At 38.0% G+C, this 19,218-nt stretch overlaps 2 protein-coding genes across 2 annotated transcripts; both read right to left on the bottom strand.

The window, feature by feature from the left end:
• Window positions 1–1,470: 1,470 nt before the first annotated feature.
• On the bottom strand, window positions 1,471–5,973 carry LOC134843207 (uncharacterized). Its single transcript, XM_063859596.1, has 2 exons — window positions 5,488–5,973; window positions 1,471–1,751 (listed from the first exon to the last, which is right to left on the bottom strand). Exons 1-2 carry the CDS (start codon window positions 5,663–5,665, stop codon window positions 1,471–1,473), a joined length of 459 nt encoding a protein of 152 aa, XP_063715666.1. The 5' UTR covers window positions 5,666–5,973.
• A 5,468-nt stretch (window positions 5,974–11,441) lies between these two features.
• LOC134857063 (uncharacterized) lies at window positions 11,442–19,044 on the bottom strand. The gene is made up of 6 exons (XM_063873410.1): window positions 18,164–19,044; window positions 17,441–17,833; window positions 17,040–17,234; window positions 13,787–14,054; window positions 12,315–13,386; window positions 11,442–12,033 (listed from the first exon to the last, which is right to left on the bottom strand). The coding sequence occupies exons 1-6, from the start codon at window positions 18,884–18,886 to the stop codon at window positions 11,835–11,837; spliced, it is 2,850 nt and encodes a 949-aa protein (XP_063729480.1). The 5' UTR covers window positions 18,887–19,044; the 3' UTR covers window positions 11,442–11,834.
• Window positions 19,045–19,218: the final 174 nt, after the last annotated feature.

A 19,218-nucleotide genomic window follows, 5' to 3' on the forward strand; every position in this document is an offset into this window, starting at 1 on the left:
GGGTCTCCATTTTGGCTACGATACCCTAAAATTTTCATAAAACTGTTTTTTCGCCAACGTATACAAATTTTGAGGGGATTGTATACAAATTTTGTTCAGCAGGTTTTTCCAAAATCTTTCCTATAATTTCTAAAATTTTCTCTCAAAATTCTTTATGGGAAATCTCGAAAAATCAGTTTGGTCGATTTAAAGTTGTCGACAAATTTTCGCAAACATTTTTTGAACATCACAAAGACGACTTTTCATAATTTCATAACCCTGTTGACCTAAATACTGAAGACTTTCAAAAAAAGTCTTCTTTTCCCTTTTTTCCATCTGCGAATTAAAAAAAAACTGTTCACATTATCTGACTAATACAGAAAAAGCATGCTAAACAATTAAGTCATGAAAGACATTTTTGGTCCTCATACTTAACCATGTAAAACTCTTTACTCTTTATACTCTTTATACTCTTTACACCATAAATTGATGCTTTTGTGAGGTGGGGGAAAAGTAAAAAAGGGTCGAGAAAAGTGTGATCCCACCTCGCACATGTGTTTGATCTCTGTCTCGTCCACCCCCCTGTCTGCCTTCTCGTGGGGGGATCCGGGTGAGACGAGGTCACACTTGTTGCCGGCCAAAACGAGTACCAGCTCCTCCTCCCCCGCAGACCCGTACAGTCCAATATTCTCAATCCACCTGTGGAGCTAAAAACAAGCAGAATGGAAAACTTTACCAAAAGATCCATTCAAGTTAATAAAAAATGTGAACGTATTATTATGGCTCAATTTTACGATGTGTATAAAGAAAAGTCAGTATCTTATGACAGCATTAAAAGGGTGTTTCTAAATTCGAATTCAAATAAGAGAGAAAGAGGAAAAGAGCCAAAATATTAGGTGACAAATAAGTTAGACTAGTCTGGTCGAATGTGTCTCTGTTTGTGAGGTCGAACACTAGCACGAATGCCTGTGCCTCCCTGTAGTAGGGTAAGGGGAGGGGAGGGGGTGCTACTCAAGACAAATAAGTTAGACTAGCCTGGTCGAATGTGTCTCTGTTTGTGAGGTCGAACACTAGCACGAATGCCTGTGCCTCCCTGTAGTAGGGTAAGGGGAGGGGAGGGGGTGCTACTCAAGACAAATAAGTTAGACTAGCCTGGTCGAATGTGTCTCTGTTTGTGAGGTCGAACACTAGCACGAATGCCTGTGCCTCCCTGTAGTAGGGTAAGGGGAGGGGTAGGGGGAGGGGTGCTACTCGTGATAAATAAGTTAGACTAGCCTGGTCGAATGTGTCTCTGTTTGTGAGGTCGAACACTAGCACGAATGCCTGTGCCTCCCTGTAGTAGGGTAAGGGGAGGGGTAGGGGGAGGGGTGCTACTCGTGATAAATAAGTTAGACTAGCCTGGTCGAATGTATCTCTGTTTGTGAGGTCGAACACTAGCACGAATGCCTGTGCCTCCCTGTAGTAGGGTAAGGGGAGGGGAGGGGGTGCTACTCAAGACAAATAAGTTAGACTAGCCTGGTCGAATGTGTCTCTGTTTGTGAGGTCGAACACTAGCACGAATGCCTGTGCCTCCCTGTAGTAGGGTAAGGGGAGGGGTAGGGGGAGGGGTGCTACTCGTGATAAATAAGTTAGACTAGCCTGGTCGAATGTGTCTCTGTTTGTGAGGTCGAACACTAGCACGAATGCCTGTGCCTCCCGGTAGTAGGGTTTAATTATAGTGTCATATCTTTCTTGACCCGCACTGTCCCACACCTGCAGCTTCACGCGCTTTCCTAAAAAAAACTTTTTTTCTCGAAAAACAGAAAATACTTCAAGTTAGAATAGAAATTAACTTATACATAAGATAGCAAGTGCTTAAATTTTTTATGGCAATTTTTTGGGACAACAATTCACATAGTAAACCATTGTTTTCATAACAAAAATTAAGTAAGCTTGGCGACGGTTCTTATACTTTTTTGAACAAAAACACCGGCTTTCGAAGAGAGTGAAAAATAATCGAGGGCTGTGGTGTTTTTTTTTCTCCTGAGTAGTTTCGTGACCGGTCAACCATTTGAAGCTTCTTCCAACCCAAATTCAAGAAATATTTCTCATTCTAATCAGGGGTGGATCTAGGATTTTTTCGAGAGGGGGGGGTTGCGGATTTTCGAAAAAATTTTTTAGGTCGGCCAAATTGATTTTCTGAGCTCTCCCAAACCACTATAAAGACCATAATTAGACCAAATTTTCTGCGCCGCAGGCAAATTTTTGAAAAAAAAGGCCAAAAAAAGGCGTTTTTAGGCATTTTTTAAAAAAATTTTGACCAAAAAATCGCGTATTTTGGCGCGCGCTCCCACCTCAAAATTAGTATTTATTGGCGCCAAAGGCGCCTTTAGAAAAAATTAGGGGTCCGTCAGCCAAAAATGGATATCTCAAAATAAATCAAAGGGGGCACCCTTCGGGTCGGTAGGGGGTCGAATCCCTGAGATGAGGGCGTCCGCAACCCCCGCCCCCCCTAAATCCGCTACTGATTCTAATCTATTTAATCTGAGTTTAAACTTTTTTGGTGAATTGGACTGCTTTTATCCAAATTGAATTGAGGTAACAGATTGATTGCAGTAATGCGTTTCTAGGCGCAAAACTTACACAGATGGCAAAACGGAGCTTCACGATACCAAATAATCAGAACATCCAAGCTAGCAGCTACAAAAAATGAAGCAAAAGCCACTACGTCAAAAAATGTCGCTAAAACAATTGCAAAAGTTTTGTAATTTTGTCTCGAATGATGTTCAATATGAGGAAAATAAAGTGAAAAAGTTTTTCATAATTATTCACGGCGCAACAACTAAGCCGAAAAAACTAGGGTTAACTCCAATTGAGGCAAAAACAAAAAAATCCTGAAAAACTTTGGGCTATAAATTTTCGAAATTTTAAGATTTTCATCCTTTAAACGTTTCTGGAAATGGAGGTCGTAAAACTTAAGTTCCGTTCAGAGAACGCATTTTTATTTCGATATACACCGAAATCAATTGGGCTGAAGAAACTTTTTCAGCAAAAAAAGAGAAAAATTTACTAAGTGAGAATTGGTAAATTTGCAAATTAGAGGAGTAAATCAAAAACATTTATAACTTAAAAAAATGTACAGCAAAAAAAATTGTGACATGGAAGCAGACAAACATAATCAGACAAATGATAGCCTGTTTTTTTCGAAACGGAATATTTCAATTTGAAAAAGATAAATCCTGACCGAATTCGAACATCTTTCCATTTCAGTTGTAACTGATGTCTCTTGGGAAAGCGTGCCAGCAAGTCAAGAAAATTGAGTTTTTAAAAAATTAAAATATCAAGTGATTAAAGTATATATTCCGATTTGATTTATTTCATTTTGTCGATATTCTGCATCCGAGTTGTCTATAGAATATCTGCATTACGATTCATTAACGGTTACTAATCGCAAGCGTAATCCTGTAATTTAGTGACAAGAAAAAAGTCTGCAGATACACTAGACATTTTTAATTAAAAAAATCATAATAAATTGTTTGCAAATTAAATTCCATTCATTGTAAAAGTCAATACATTTTTTCAATCGCAAATTTCATGTTTTAAAAACCAGTTGTCGAAAGCAGAGCGAAACATTGTAAGAAGAGTTAGGGGTAAAAAAAGTTATGTGGAGTTTTTCATTGATCAAACAGTTTTGATTTTCTGGCCAAAATTGTGTTCACACCACTTTCTAACAGTTTCAATCAGATGTCAAATATCTTACAGAAGCTTGTTTTTGATCAAGTGTAGTTCAGGGTAAAGACTGTCGAAATTTGTTGACAGAAAAAACCATCCAGTCTTAAGTATTCCGTCATTTTCGTCGAAAGTCGGATCAATAAACATAATTTGTTGGGAAATTTAAAGTTTTTGCTAAATTAGTTGAATTTATCGCATCAAAAGTCGGGCTGTGAGCCAGAAAACAACCGATGTTGTAAACATAGTTTTGCGATTTCTATTGCCTTTTTGACTTTATTATGTTTCGCTCCCGCATGTGAAAGCTTGATAGAAAATAAGTTGTCTGAGACAGAAACTGATCTTCTTCCCTTTTATTATAAAATTGTCGCTCTTATTAGGAAGTTGTTTGTTTCGACCACTAAATGTCATGGATTTTCTGCATTCACAGGCGTTTTGATACTTTCGTTCAAGATTAGGAAATTTCTGAGCAATTAGTCTTTATAATTTTGAAATTTTGCAACAAAAACTAATTGAAATTTTCAAGAAAAACAGTCATTTTTTGCCTTTGAAGAGAAACAAAGTAAAATAAACCACTAAAAATCAGCCTGGACTTTTTAGGCCAAAAAAAAGTTTTAAAGCGAAAAGTTAAATAAAAAGATCCAATTTGGCCATGCTCTGGACTAATTTATGCGCGGTTTCAACATTTTATTCATGATGCTGAAAGCAACGCGAATTAATTATGCGCGGTGAGTTATCTCGCACAACAAAATCGTTCCAACCTAATTTTGTCTTATATTTGCTTACTTGATCTTTGATATTGTTAATAGGTTTCCAATATTTTCTTTTACCAAAAAAAATATTAGGTTAATATTTTCCAATATTTAATAGGTTTCCAATATTTTCTTTTACCAAAAAAAATATTAGGTTAATATTTTCCAATATTTAATAGGTTTCCAATATTTTCTTTTACCAAAAAAAATATTCGAGACCAAAGAATTAAAGGGCAGTCAGAACATTCAGGGCTTTGTCCTGATATACGAGCAGTCTTGTTAAGACTAGTTTTTGTAGCGTTTTCCACCACCAAAAAAAAAATTTTAGAACTCTTTTTTGTAAATGAACAGTTGCTGTAGTTCTTTAGTTTTTAAAACACCGCAATTGGCATATAGCACAGCTTCTTAGTCATATAACTCACTGTCATTACTAGTTAAAATATTGAAAAAACTGAAACTAATTAGCAATACTTTTTTGTAAAATGGTTCCTAATTTATTCAAAGAAATTTTTTTTTCAAGTTTTCAAATGTTCTTGATATTCACTGCTTGAATGCTGATTTGCTGGATTTGAAATTTTTTTTCAAATTTATTCAAAGCCGGTTATTCATACCTGCGCATTTTGGGTTTTACACCCAAAAAATCGTCAATCATCAATCTTGACCGTCTGTTTATAAAATAATAAGAGCCAGTTGCTGTGAAAATAGAACAAAACTTTCCAACCACGGTGATTAAAAGGAAGAAACACAAAAATTAGTCATATGAAACAAACAACATTTTTTCTATTTTTTTCATAAAATGTTTTTTTGCTTTCTGTAAAGACCGATTAAAATATTTCAAATCACAAAAAAGAAGGATGCGAAAATTGATAAGATTTTGTTAAAATTGCAGTCAAATTAAATAGAGATTTGACTCTGGCTTGGCGTCATTTGTAGGTTTTGTGTCACTTTATCTTAAAAATGGTAAACTTCGGACCAATTTTTCTTGACACCGAGACAACTTTTCGTGAAATTGTCACGCAGATAGCTATGTTTGAATCAATATCGTTACCTTTTAGATGGTAGTGTTTGACCCTGAAGTCGATTCCGATGGTGTGTAAGTGGGAGGGGGAGAAGGGTTGTTCACAGAGACTGCTGACCATAGAACTCTTACCCACACTTGAGTGGCCCAGCATCATGACCTTGATTAACACGTCGTATGGACCACTCGAATTGGACATGAAAGACATCGCCGTGATTAAGTATAATTAATTACTTTTCAAAACTATCAAAATCACATCAATTTTTGTTGGATAATAACACTAAAAGTATCAGCGTTGTCTCGCGAGTATAACTGATTTTACTAAACAATTCCTCAGAAAAACAGTTCGCAAACAAAAACTAAGACCTTCAAAACTAATTACGACATAAATCTGTCACGTAATTTCACATTACCGAGTGTCAAAAAGTTCAATAACAACTTCTGATTATCATAGAGCTATACCAACTGTAATTCCGATCAAGTAATTCAACATACTGCAAGAAATAACTACAACCACCAATGTCATGTTTCTATAAATGTTTTGTTCCAACAAAGGTCAGATTATTTGTAGTTGGCAAATTCATGGCACTTACACTTAGTATAGAACACACCATTGAAATGACAACTCGTTCATACGAGTACTCAAACTAATTAGGCCATGACTAACTGAGCATTAACCATTTGAGATCTTGTTTAGGTTTATTGCCAGTAGCGTCATTCCCTCTGCATAAATATTTTACCATCTTTAGAGTTTAGCGCAGCGATCTAGGATTTTCTCGGGAGGGGGTCGCAGATTTTCAAAATTTTTCAAAAGTTTTGACGACCTGTTTTTAGGTCGACTAAATTGATTTTTCGATTTTCGAGCGCGACTCTCTGCCAACCCCTTTATTTTTACCCAACTCAAGAAAATCAGCTTTTAAAGGTTTTTTGGTTTTCTAAATTGTTATAAAACGTGTCAGTGTGAACTAGTTGTTACTAGATTGTAACATTTCTAACATGCAATTTGCCGTATGAACTATTTTACAGTTTTATTTTGTGATTTTACAAAGAAGGTAGGAAAAAAGAAAAAGAGCCCCGAGCGCTCTCAGAATACTACAGAGACGCTATTTCGTCAAATGTTCCTGCGCGGCGGGCAACTTTTTGAAGAAAAAAAAACAGGTCAAAATGCCGTTTTGCGAATTTTTTCGAAAATTTGTCGGTTATTGGTTGGTCGTCAAAAATGAATGCAAATAAAATACCAAAATTGAGATCCTTTGGTTGGTGAGGGGGTCGAATCCTTGAGAATGGGGAAGCACCACCCCAAATCTGGCCCTGTTTTAGCATATTGCATGAGCCTCCTCGTGATTATAACCTTTCCCACAAAATTATGATCGGAAGCAGACTAACATAATTGAAGAGCTCTATTTTTCTTCTAAATTTTACAGAGATTGTTTTCGTCCGAGTATTACTACAGCCTAGTTAGTGAAATATTTTTACCTGAAAATTAGTATATTTGGGCTTTGAAGGTGACAAAAGGTCGAGGGAGGATTCGCCTCCTTTCAAGGGAGGATTCGCCTCCTTTCAACCAGCTACCGCTGTAGCTACTGCAAATTTGTCTATTATTTCTTTTACAGTTTAGGAAAACAGGTAAAAAAACTGAGTTATCCGTTATCCTTGGTATAACTGGGTACTCCAGCTGATCAAGGTCAAAAGAACTAGTCATTAGAACTAATGAAACGAGATGAAATATGTTCACCCGAACCCGTACTATCTATCCGAGACGGTAGTGGATGTCATGACGCTAAATTTGGCACTATTTTATCCTGTGAAGTTACGCATCGGGCTAGTGCTTTCTAGACTTGGCGGATTCATCATTGGAATTATTTGACCCAGTAGCATCGGTGATTCACATAATAATGATTTTTCCTTGCTTTTCTTACAGGGCAGATGAAGCAAAAGAGCGAAAATCGTAGTATATTACCTTGTATACCACTTTTATGGTTCGATGCGAAGGCTCTTCTCCGACTCAGTGGCTGTGAGAGGGATTCTTCGAAGATTTTTGAAATGCTACTCAGATCGACCTGTCAATGAATGACAGCATGTGTTTTATCCAACGATTAGCGTAGATATAAGTTTTGTTACAATCCTATAATGAACCGCAAGATTTTATACTTTCTTGAGCGCACAATGCTGTGATGCTAGGGAATCTCTGCAGATTCCATTTCGACATCTTTGCACGAACATTTTCATCCAAGGTCTGGCCAAGAGTTGTGAATAGCCATCGCAGAGATGCCAGCTCATATCTCCTTTTCGTGACTTGACGAGGCCAAACTGTGCACTGGATATGCCCACAATTTTGTGCCTGTATGTTCCTGGGTTTAAACATGATAAAGTTTTGTCGGAACGATCAAAGAAAATGAAAGAGCAAAAGAAGAACAAAAGGATGCACAATTTGTTCTCGTAATGGAAACATTCTGCAACGAATTTTGTTGGCACATTAATATGATGTGACATTTTGCCAATAGCGTCATCTCTGAACTCACCATTTCCGAAGTATTAGGGGCGGTGACTGGGTTGTGCAACCTTTTTTTGTAATCACTTTTTCTTGAGCTCATGGTTATTAAGATCTGCCATTAGCTGTCTCGTCCAGTTTTTGTTCGAGACAGTACAATGAAACGTTTATCTTGAATTGCTGACGGAGGAAATTTGTGTGAGTGGATTTCGTTGTTTTAGTTACTGTCAAATGATATCTAACCTTTTTTTTGAGCTTCAGACACTATTTTGAACAGTGAGTTGTTTTATCGCTTCTATACTATCTATTTACTTTTCTGACGACAAAAGGACTTTAATTGGGTTAAAAAGCCTGATTATTTCAAATACATCTGGTTTATGTTCTGATGAAAAAATTCTAAAGTTTTCTTGAACCAGATTGAAGAATGTCTCAAAAAATGGTTGATTGCTTACACAATTTTGGTGCAGCAAACATCTAATTGTCCAGATTGCTTGGTCCCGTTACTAGGACAGTGGCCTTGCAAACCAACCAGAAATGGTGATAAATTTGGTAATTGTTAGTTTTTGAAAGACTTCTCGAAGAAACCTTACCAATTTGATCGAGTAGGGAAATGCTTTGGCCGTAGTCGGTGCTGCTCTAATTCTTTTTATCTATTCTAATTCCTCCTTATCCCTAACTAATTTAAACGAACACTTCAAACAGTCAACGTTTAGAACGGATCTAGGAGTTTGGCTGAGTTCACGCATGCCTAAATAACATGCCAAGCGGCTTCCCGACTTCCCAGTCTGAGCAAATCTCCTAACATTAGTGAACCTTTTATTTAGCTCTTTTTATTTAGCTTTTTTATTTATCTCTTTTTTGCATACACTATTTCGCCACGTCTCCTGATGAAAACTTGAATGTGAAGCTTTCTTGTTTTCTTGAAAAACCTCAAAAGCTGTTTATTAAATATATACCAACAAATTATACATTCTTTTTTTCCAGGTTCCGTTTTTCTTGGTTAGGATTGTGCTTTCAAATGTTTAGCTCTGATTTTCCGAATCCTTTGCTATAGCCAACTCAAACGATCACTCAACAATTCTGTTAACTTTTTGGCAACTTCGCAAATCTGTCCGAGGGCATGCTTGTCTTGAAATTCAGCGAGGTCGTGTTCGAGTTAGTCATTTTGGGCAAATGTCTTTGGTCTCTTCTTTTAGCAAATAAATTGCCACTTTTCTCATTAATTAATTGTAAAACAAGCACGAAGTTATTCGTGTTCTGAATCGGACACTTTTGATAATTTGCAGATACCTTATTTGAGACAGCTGTTGCAGCCATCTACAGAATCAATTCTGGACAGTTATATTTTTTTTCGTCCTGACTAATTTTTATCGTCTCCATGGTGTGCGAAAGTTGATTTTACAAGAGCAAATACTTTTTCAAATTATAACCTGGGCTATCTGTAGACATGATTTTTTTTGCGATAATGCTTGATATTCAAATTTTTTGGATATATTTTAATTTTTTCATGCATTAGTCGAAAATCTAACACAATGTGAAATTGTAGAAAAAGTAAAATATATCCTAAAAAATGGAATATCAATCATTATCGCAAAAAAAATTCATGCCTACAGATAGCCCAGGTCTTTTTAGAGGTTTGGGACAGTTCGGAAAGTCAATTACGGATTGGCTTGAATTGAAAGCAAGCAATGGAAAACTTCAAATTTCGAGCAGATGATTTACCAAAAGAAGCTAAGCTGTGCTTCGCAAACACAGGCGAAAAAAAACGACTAAAAGCAGCACTAAAAAATAATTAAAAAAGGTAAAAAAAAAGGCTCAATTTAGTAAAATTATCTCTTTCTGATGGATTCGAACCTGGGTTCTCAAAACTTGAGTCCTTTTCAGCCACTAACTACACACACTAGCCACACAAAAAGTCCTGATTTAAGCCATCGTGATTTCAGCGAAAATACCACCAAACGAGCATTTTAATTGCGATTAAGTTTGGAAAAAAACGACCAGTCATGCTACTACAAAGCTAACAATTCTTCTTGTGTAAAAATAGCCAACTGAAAATAGTCAATGAAATTACTGAAAAACAACAAGATCCGTCTTAGAATCGAAACCCTATTTTTAGGAGGCGAAAGCAACCATGTTATGTCTAGACCAATTTTTTACGGCTCAATATCAAAGCAAGTTCAATTAAGGCAGTAAAAACAAATCAGATAAATTAGAAATAAATTAAAAACCGCACTGCATTTCGATAAAAAATCATCATCAGGCATTTCTATCGCTGAAAACAAAAAAAACTATAAAAAAACGCAAGCACTAAAAAGTTTGAACAAACCAATAAAAAATGATGGTTTCAACAAGGTTGAAACAGTACCAACATTCATTCAATTGAACCTGATAGTCAATTCTTTCGAGCGATACTCATCTCTTGTGTTGATGATAGGACGAGTTTGTACGATAACCAGAGCCTCTAACGTGAGGAGTGTGTGCTGGAACCTTGAGTCTTTAATTTCTGCTGACTATCTAATAGATATGGGGGCACATCGCAAAATAAAAAATGCGCAAAAGCGGCGTTCCTTTACGTGAGAGCTCTTGAAGTCCAACAGTTTGTCCAACATATCAAGCTGCGCAGCTTGACAAGTAACTTTGTACAACACATTACTTCGACTAAACACAGGGAGAAGTCCTTTTCGTGTGGGTAAAAAAAATTGCGTAACTTTTTGGTGGTAAGAATAATATTTAAAAGACTATCGTATTTAAAAAAATATAGTAAGAATAATATTAAAAGTTCAATTTCTTACATATTTTAAGAAACATTGTTTTCAGAAAAAAGTCTAGTTCCTGATTACAAGACACTTGCTCTCGCAGCGCAGATGTAATAACTAGTCTTGTAAACAAAATTTTTGAAACCCTGCAGTTCAAAAGTTTACTATCCTACTTCGACTACAACTGGTCACTTTTCCAAGCTCAAGTTCTTTTCAAAGGAACTTTATGAGAAATTTTTCTTCAATATCATTCATTACTCAACACACGGTACGCTTTAGACAATTCAACAATAGCATCAAATCATTTAGAATCAAATCCAACCCAAATGGCACATTTTAGATTCGATTAGGTAGAAAACGAAGTATCAAAGAGCAGTTTCAGCAACCTAAACAACCGAACTTTACCACAATTAAAAGAAATTTATTTAAAATACCATGACTATGAGAAACTACAGTACAATTCAAGAAAAAGTTTTTTAGTGAGTTCTCTTGATTTACACTATGTACACTTTTTACATGGCTCCCCTTTGCTACAGAGTAGCCCCTTTTGTAATCAAGAAAACACAGAAGGCAGGCGGATAGAAAAATATTGGAATTTCACAAAGCAGATAATTATAAATACAAGAATAGCGTGTTACTGAGCATGTAGATAGCACAGAAGGTTCCGACCACAAAACCTTTTTGCCAAAAACTTTCTGAAGATAAATGATTTTTTCAAAGATATGAAATCATATTTACAAGCATTTTTTCGTTTTATTTTTGATGTTGTTTTTCGTGGTCGGAACAATAAAAATATATTGCATGATTTTTAAATAAGTATATTATCAAAATGACACATATACCACACAAAAACGTGTAGACCTTTTATAATGAAAAGGTAAGACCTGATGACAAACTGATCCTAAAAATTACTTGAACAATTTCGACATTTGACTGAGATAATGTGTAGTTCTATTTTGAGGCCTTTTTTTCCCAGTTTTTATTTGTCTTTGGCTTGATCTTTGACGAGTAGCAAAACAGCGAAACTGGCTGGCATATCTCAGACTCAGTTTTAGGCTCGGTTAACATCGCCGTCTTTTCTTGGGGCCGAGAACGAGACGCATAGTGTCGAATTCCGATTAATCGCTCGTTTATAAATTATACACTGTATGCGTGTTGTGTCTAGCGTGTCTTAGCACTTCGCTTATGTGGATGCCTTTTAGAGATGCCACTTTCTCTGCCACGTAGATGACCATAGAAGGGTGTGCGTACTGGACTCTTTTGGGCACATTTGGGTGCAAAAAGTAGGGCGCATCTGTCTCCAGAAGAAGTCGATTGAGAGGCACTCTCCTGTAAAAAACGACATTTGTAAGAACATTTTGAGAAATTTTATACATTAACAGAACACATGAAGACATACTAATATAGCACAAAAAATTGGCTGGAAGACGAATTAAAAATCCATTGAGCTATCATAAATCCACCAGTTCGGAAAAGCTTCGAAGAGCGCAGATGTTTTTTTTTAAAGCATGTAGATGACTGTTTTTTCTTCAACAAAATAATTTTGAAAAATTGCTAAAAAAATTAAGTTAATATACCAATCTTTTCAAACAAACGCAAGTAGCTCTTACCTAGCTGCCTCCCGCGGCTCGTATGCGCTGCCCAAACAAATCAAGTTCGTAAAGCCGATGTACATATTTGGAAACGTCTTCAAAAGGTCCTCCAAAAGGGACACATTCTCAGTGAAACAATGCCTATGCATTACCCAATCCCTCGGCATTTCCTCTTGCAGAATACGGTTCAAGTCCCTATCTGCATCACGACAATGAAGAACCAAATTTTTACCCGTTTTAAGCGCTAAATTTAATTGCCTTCTGAAAACTCTTTGCTGAACAGCTTCGCTCGCGCCGCTAGCTCTTTCCGAATAGTCCAGTCCAATTTCACCCAAAGCGGTGCATCTCTCATGCTGAAGAGCCTTTATCAAACGTTGTTCGATGTCGTCGTTGTAGTGTTGAGCACTATGGGGGTGGATCCCAAAAGCTGCAACGCAATTTACTCCTGGTTCACTTAATAAATGATGGTAAGTTTGGAACTCCCTGAAAGCGTATGGTTCACAAAACACAGCAACTAAACCTTCAAAACTTTCGGGAACATAGGCGAAGTGTCTTCGGTTGTACTCCGACCACTTCGAGTCCTTCCTCATGTTATGTCTTTTCAAAAGAAAGTCAATGTGGCAATGCGAATCTACAAACTTCTCTCCTGTCGTTTTTTCTAGGGAAAACTTCTCCTTAAATTTTCGTCCCCAACTTTCGACTTCATCCTCGCTGTCACTCTGAGTGTAACTGCTTATACCTTCTGTTAACAAATCTCCTTTCGACTTGAAAAGCATATTTGTGAACTCCACCGGGGCTTTTGTGAACTTCTTCCCTTTCCGACCACCACCACCACCACTGCCGCCTCCGCTACTGGGTGTATCCAGAATACCCTTTCCAGACGACTGTAACTGGTTGCGTCTGTTTGCCGCTCTTTTTTCCGAGGAGGACGACTGCGACATTTTCAGTTTCTCAAACTTTGCCACTACGCTTTGAGGCGAGTCGCCTGTGGCGGCGGGGTTTTCCTCAGGAGCATCGCCCAGAACAGGAGTGCGCGAGGATCTTCTTTCTTGTTTTTGCGAATCAGAGTCATTCGATGGTGTCTGCACGTCTAAAAACAAAACCTAATATCACGACTTCAACAAACTTGTCAGAGATAGAGATGAATTTTTTAGTGTGTCGACTTGAAATTCCAATTAACAAATGCCAGTGCTATTTGATTAAATGGTGACTTGACTTATCATACTCATTCATGCAATTACTTAAACCAAAAAAAACTATTCGGGTTCGTGGGTTTCAGCATTCATCAAAAAAACTAATTCAGATATTAACCAGGAAAATACTGCCATTATAGGCCAAAACAACTATGTTTGTAATCAGGCACAAACCCGCCAGAAATGTCAAGCAAAAAGTAAGCTACGAAAATCTACCGCAGTTATTTATGTTATTCGGTGATTCCACAACAACTGTTTGCAAAATCTATTGAAACATAATAAGCAGCAAAGTCTAACCATCTTTAAATTTTGCTCCGCAGCATCCCATAGGGTCAAATTCAGTTGGGGATTCTCGTCCATTTGCATCTGTCTTCTTTTTCGGGGGTTTGATAGACAAAGTGGGTGGGGGAAACTCTGTGTCATTGTCGCACTGCACGGGTGGAGGGGGCATCATCGGGGGGTACCTGTTATTCGCTGCTTTGTTTTGAGCATCACACGCTTGCAAGAACCGGTCACTGTCAGCTACTGTTGGGGTCAGACATGTCAGATGACTTGTAACCACATCCTACACAAGAATAATCACATCTTACGAACGAACAAAGAAAGAATTAGTTTAGCTAAAAGGAACTCAAACGAGCTCTTACGACGTACTTATTCTGTCAAGCATTTCGACCATACGGTCCGTCCATCTTTGCGATAAGAATGGGAGGTCAAGCCTATATCCATCATCATCATGACTTTCTTGAAAACCGAACAAAATGATTGCATTCAATTGGGAAATTAATCAGTAACGCCAGTCGCTTCTGAGTGAACTGATAGCTTCAAAGCAGCTATTCAAAGAAATGCTTGTCGAATGATGCTATCCCTCAGTTTTATCAAATTCAGAACGCCGCAAAATGGCAGCTTCGAGCCAACGGCTGTACAAACTTTACAGAGCAAGCAGACTTTTGATGAGAAAATTGACCAAAGCTACATGAATCTTTGCGCGCATCAATTCAGGAGGCTAAAGAAGCTGACTTTCCTACGATGTCCCGGTACATCTTCGAGACATACTTGTGTCATGGGGCCACCGGTAACTCAATCTATGCTGAGTATCTATGTAATTATCTACCTATTTATTTAGTGCAGTTAACTTATCAAGGAATTCTGTTTGTCAAATTGTTTTGGTGCCAAGTTAGTTGCGCGAGCCAAGAGCGTTTAAATCATGTCTATTCATTCACCTATCTTTATCTTTATTCTACTCTTCAACTCTGGAAATCATTTATTCAATTCGCGGCAGCAATCGGTGGTTATTTATCCCACATCTTTGTTAATTTGTTATTTGTCCGACACCTCTCGCAGTGGGAAAGAGCCAAAAAGGAGGGTGGCTGTTTACTAAGAAATCCAACCAATTTTGACAATCTCAAGAAAATCTTTGAAGAGATCAAGTGTAATATCCTATTAAACTCTACTGGTCGTGATTTGGATTCAAAATTCAAATTTTGATCTCAGTGTCGAGAAAAATTGGTCTGAAGTAATTTCGTTTTTTTCAGACTAAATTAGATGAAATTATATAAAACTGATTCACCAACTTCGATTGGAATAGAACTTCAACGCTATTTTTAACGTTATTTTAAATATAATAGCCTCTCTTTCTCGTATTTTTCATTTTATTCAATCCCCGTGCCTAAAATAACAGGAACAATTTTTAGACTTTTAAAAAATTTTTGTTTCTATATTCCTTTTTGAAATCATTTCGGTCGGAACATTCTATGCTACTTGCACAGCTAATGGACTTCGTTCTTAAAATATGAGATAAAAATTAGGGTATCAAGCGACTCAAATGGAATTACACAAAATTAGGAGTAAAAAAGAGAAATTTTTGGAGCTGTCTTGGAAACCTTTCGAAGAACTCTACAGCTATGGTTCAATTTCTGGGGACCTTAATTCGTCTACATATTCTAGGATTAATGGAAAACCATTTTTGAGTAAGCAAACATTAAATAAAATACGCCTTTCGACGAAGAATGACAACAAATTTAAAGTACAGAAAATGGCAACCCGAAGTAAGGCCGCGGTCCCTTGAAAGCAGCGACTGCAATTTTTCTTGCGCAGATTGTACTTTGAAAAAAATCGTTGACTCCACTTACTTAATTGACGCCGCGACAAATAAAACCCAGTCGAATAAACCAAAAAGGCATATGACATTAACTTATACTAGCGGACACATTGCAGCTATAAATAGATGGATCGATGGAGGGCTTGATGGATCGCTGGTTCAAACGAACGAATGATTGGTTGGCTGAATGTATGGATGGCTGCTGGACGTATGCATGGATGGCTTGATGAATGGCTGGAAATTTGGACCGAAAGATGGATCGATGGCTAGTTGGATGGATGGACGATGGGCACATGGATTGCCGGCAGGATGGATGGATGACCTGATGTTGCATGGAAAGATGCATGGATGGTTGGATGACTGGATGCATTGCTGACTGCTTGGATTGATGGACAAATGGATTGCAGGGTTGAATGGATAAACGTATGGAGGAATCGTTGAATGGATGGCTACACTGAGAGATGGCTGAATGATTGGATTTAAGATTGGATGGCTGGCTGTCTGGATGGATGGTTGGAAGAACGGATAAATGGCTGACTGTATGAAGTGTTTGATGGATGTATGAATAAAGTAGTGGATCGATGAATGGTTGGAATATGAACGTTTTCAAGGATGGATGGTCCGGGGGATGGCTAGATGACGAGTGGCTAAACGGATGGATGGCTCAGTGCATGAAACGATGCCTGGATTAATGAATGGATGCATGGCTTGAAAGGTATGGCTGAGCGGCTTGATGGATGAATGGCTGTTGGATGGATGAATGGCTGGTTGGATGGATGAATGGCTGGTTGATGGATGAATGGCTGTTGATGTATTGTTTGGCTGTTGATGTATAAATGGCTGTTCATGGATGGATGACTAGCTGACTGGTTGGACTGAGAATTGAATGGAAGGAAGGCTGATGAATGGATCGATGGATGACTTGAAGGACGGATAGCAATGTTGATAGGTGATCGATGTTTGACCGATTCGATGAATGGCTGGATAAATGACTAGATGAATCACATCCCACCCTTATCCTACCCCGCTTTGCCTTGAATACCCTGTCTTCCCTTGAGGTGGCCCACTTTGCATTGCCTTGCGCTTTCCTTCATTACGCTGCCCTGCCTTGCCTTATCTCGCTCTGTGTTTTACTGCAATTGATCTCGCCTTCATGAATTGGAAAATCGAAACTCTTCTTAAGCATCGCAATATACGTTTAAGCTTTAACGTGCATTCGGTTCTGAAAGATTTAACGTGCGAAATATGGTATAGCTTAAACATGGCAGACACATTTCAATATATACATTTATATTACGGAAAAAAAGCCGAAAGGAATTTTTCAACTTAATTACGTGTTTATTTTGATTTCATCTTAATCAAACACGCATGAACTATAATTTAGTTCTAAATAAACTGCAGAAGCCAACTATTGTAATCAAAACTTGGTTATAATCACCCTAAATGAAGTACCTTCGAGCTGTTGAGTAACTGGAGGAGGTCATCATCTTCTTCCTTTTCTTCTTCGTCTTCCGTTTCCTTCTCCATATCTGCATCTGTAAAGCCAGGCACCCCCAACAGCATGTCTTCAGCCTTGGGACTATTGTTCAGACCCACCACTTCCCCGTCTGAGTCGGAGTTGAAACCATTCATCTTCATTGAAGACTTCTAAACACAGTAAAATAACGAGACATTATTCATATCAACACAAACGAAGTATTTCATCACACAACTTGTCATAATTCGTTGAAGATTCAAATGAAAACCAACACAAAAATGTAAACGTAATTTGAACCGGAAAACATTAGTAGGTAGACGAAAGGAAAAAGGGTCGGGCAAATATTAAAAATAGAGGTCGGCGTGAACTGACGTACCTGTCTAGAACCATCATTTCCATCACTTTCATAGTCTCTTTCCAGTCGATCATCGTGATAATTGGCACCATCAATTCTTCCAGATTGTTTTCGGGTCTGATCAGAAGGCGCAATGGCTAGCAGACAGTCTTTGAACAAACCTTTTCCTTGTTTCACTTCTCTCTGTCGGTCATTATTTGAACCTTTACTGTATTCATTTTCGACACTCATTTCTAAATTTTGAAACAGAGGTTCTTGTCTTTCATGGTTGTCGGTCGGTCGCGTCTTTCTCTGCGACTGCTTGTGATGTTCTGGGGTCGCAGATACTGGCGTTATTTGCTCGTTTCCATTGTTAATGAGTGAAGATGCAATTTCCGTTAACCTTCCACGTTTCTTACCACCACCTTGATCTTTCTAAAAAATACAAAATCATTTAGTTTTGTTAGCCAAACATAAAGGCAACAACGAAGATACACATTTGGGAATCAACCGTGCCAGAAGGATCGAATTTACGAAAATTATATCAGCCAATCAGAATTCAGTATTCAAAAATCCGTTAGAAATGAAAGAAAATCAGTCAGTTTTCGACAGTTTACAGGACCTTGATTGTTTGACAAATTTGCGCATTTGGTCTTTTTGTCATGAAAAACCGGCCTAAAAACAACTAAATTTGATATTTATAACCCACTATGGAACCGTTCTCAAAGAAAACTCAACTGAATAAAATATGTCTATTACATATACCTTATTAGCGGACTTCGGAGTCTCCCGAGATGATTGAGGTTCACTTTTGCTTTCTTTCTGCCTATCAGGCGCTGAGTCAGTCATTCTTCCGTAGTTGCCTCGCTGGTCCTGGAATCGATCCTCCTCCTCCTTTTGATTCTCATCTCTTCGATATGTATTTCTGGGCGTTCTATTCGAATCCTCGTATTGGTCTCTGTAACCGTTCCTGTTATCATAGCGACCGTCTCGGCCGGCATAATTACCAGAAGTCGCACCCGGGGGTCTGCTTTTATACGAGGAAGTGTAAAACGAGTTATTGGACCCTGTCGAACTTTCATCACTCCATCTACCGCCAGTTGACCTATTATGACCTCTGTTACCTCCTCTATTTTGGGCTCCCCACTCGGAGGACCCATCTTCTCTGTAATTCCCTAGAACACTCCCCCTGGACTTAAACTCGCGAGGTCCTTCGTAGTGATCTCTTGATGCTCTCGAACCGGAGTCCCTAGTATGGTCGGTGTCTCGATCCCAGTCGGACGGATATTGCTTCGACCGATATCCACCGATTCGGGGTTCATTGTATCTGTCGATATAGTCATTCTGCACCGAGTATTGAAGATTCGACTGTCTTATCTCATCAGGTAGCGGCGAATTTTGATGACCTTGACCTTTACCCCGCGCCATCTTTCCTCTGTGTCTATCTTCTCTAGGAGCCCCTCCCCCTCCTCGTCTGTTTTGATTCATAGTGCCTCCCCCGTCGACACACGCAACGCCCACAGTGTCTATACTCTAGCTATCCGTTAAATAATTAATAAACTAAGAATTTGAAGTCATTGAATCTGGGCAAAATACTGAGCAGTACATCAACTGGAGTGGCTCTTCCCAGTTTGAGTCTAAAACATTAGCCTGAAAAAAAAACAGACAAATATAATGATCAGACGACACTTTATAGCTCTTTCAATTACTTGGCAATGTCAAGCAAACTTTCGAATGAAATTTTGCCCGCCTAAACTTAGCATTAGAAAAACCGCTACAAACCGCATTAGAAAAACCGCTACAAACCGCATTAGAAAAAC

The sequence above is a fragment of the Symsagittifera roscoffensis genome, chromosome 1 (genome assembly GCF_963678635.1).
Source record: "Symsagittifera roscoffensis chromosome 1, txSymRosc1.1, whole genome shotgun sequence".
NCBI lineage: Eukaryota > Metazoa > Xenacoelomorpha > Acoela > Convolutidae > Symsagittifera > Symsagittifera roscoffensis.

Bases quoted from the DNA above. Each gene is read 5' to 3' on its own strand.
- LOC134843207 (XM_063859596.1), bottom strand. From the start codon at position 5,665: ATGTCTTTCATGTCCAATTCGAGTGGTCCATACGACGTGTTAATCAAG. The intron at 1,752-5,487 runs GTAACGATATTG...AGTTTTTTTTAG, and splicing joins CAAACACTACCATCTAAAAG to GAAAGCGCGTGAAGCTGCAG.
- LOC134857063 (XM_063873410.1), bottom strand. From the start codon at position 18,886: ATGAATCAAAACAGACGAGGAGGGGGAGGGGCTCCTAGAGAAGATAGA. The intron at 17,235-17,440 runs GTACGTCAGTTC...TACTGTGTTTAG, and splicing joins GAAATGATGGTTCTAGACAG to AAGTCTTCAATGAAGATGAA. The intron at 13,387-13,786 runs GTTAGACTTTGC...TTTTGTTTTTAG, and splicing joins CGGAGCAAAATTTAAAGATG to ACGTGCAGACACCATCGAAT.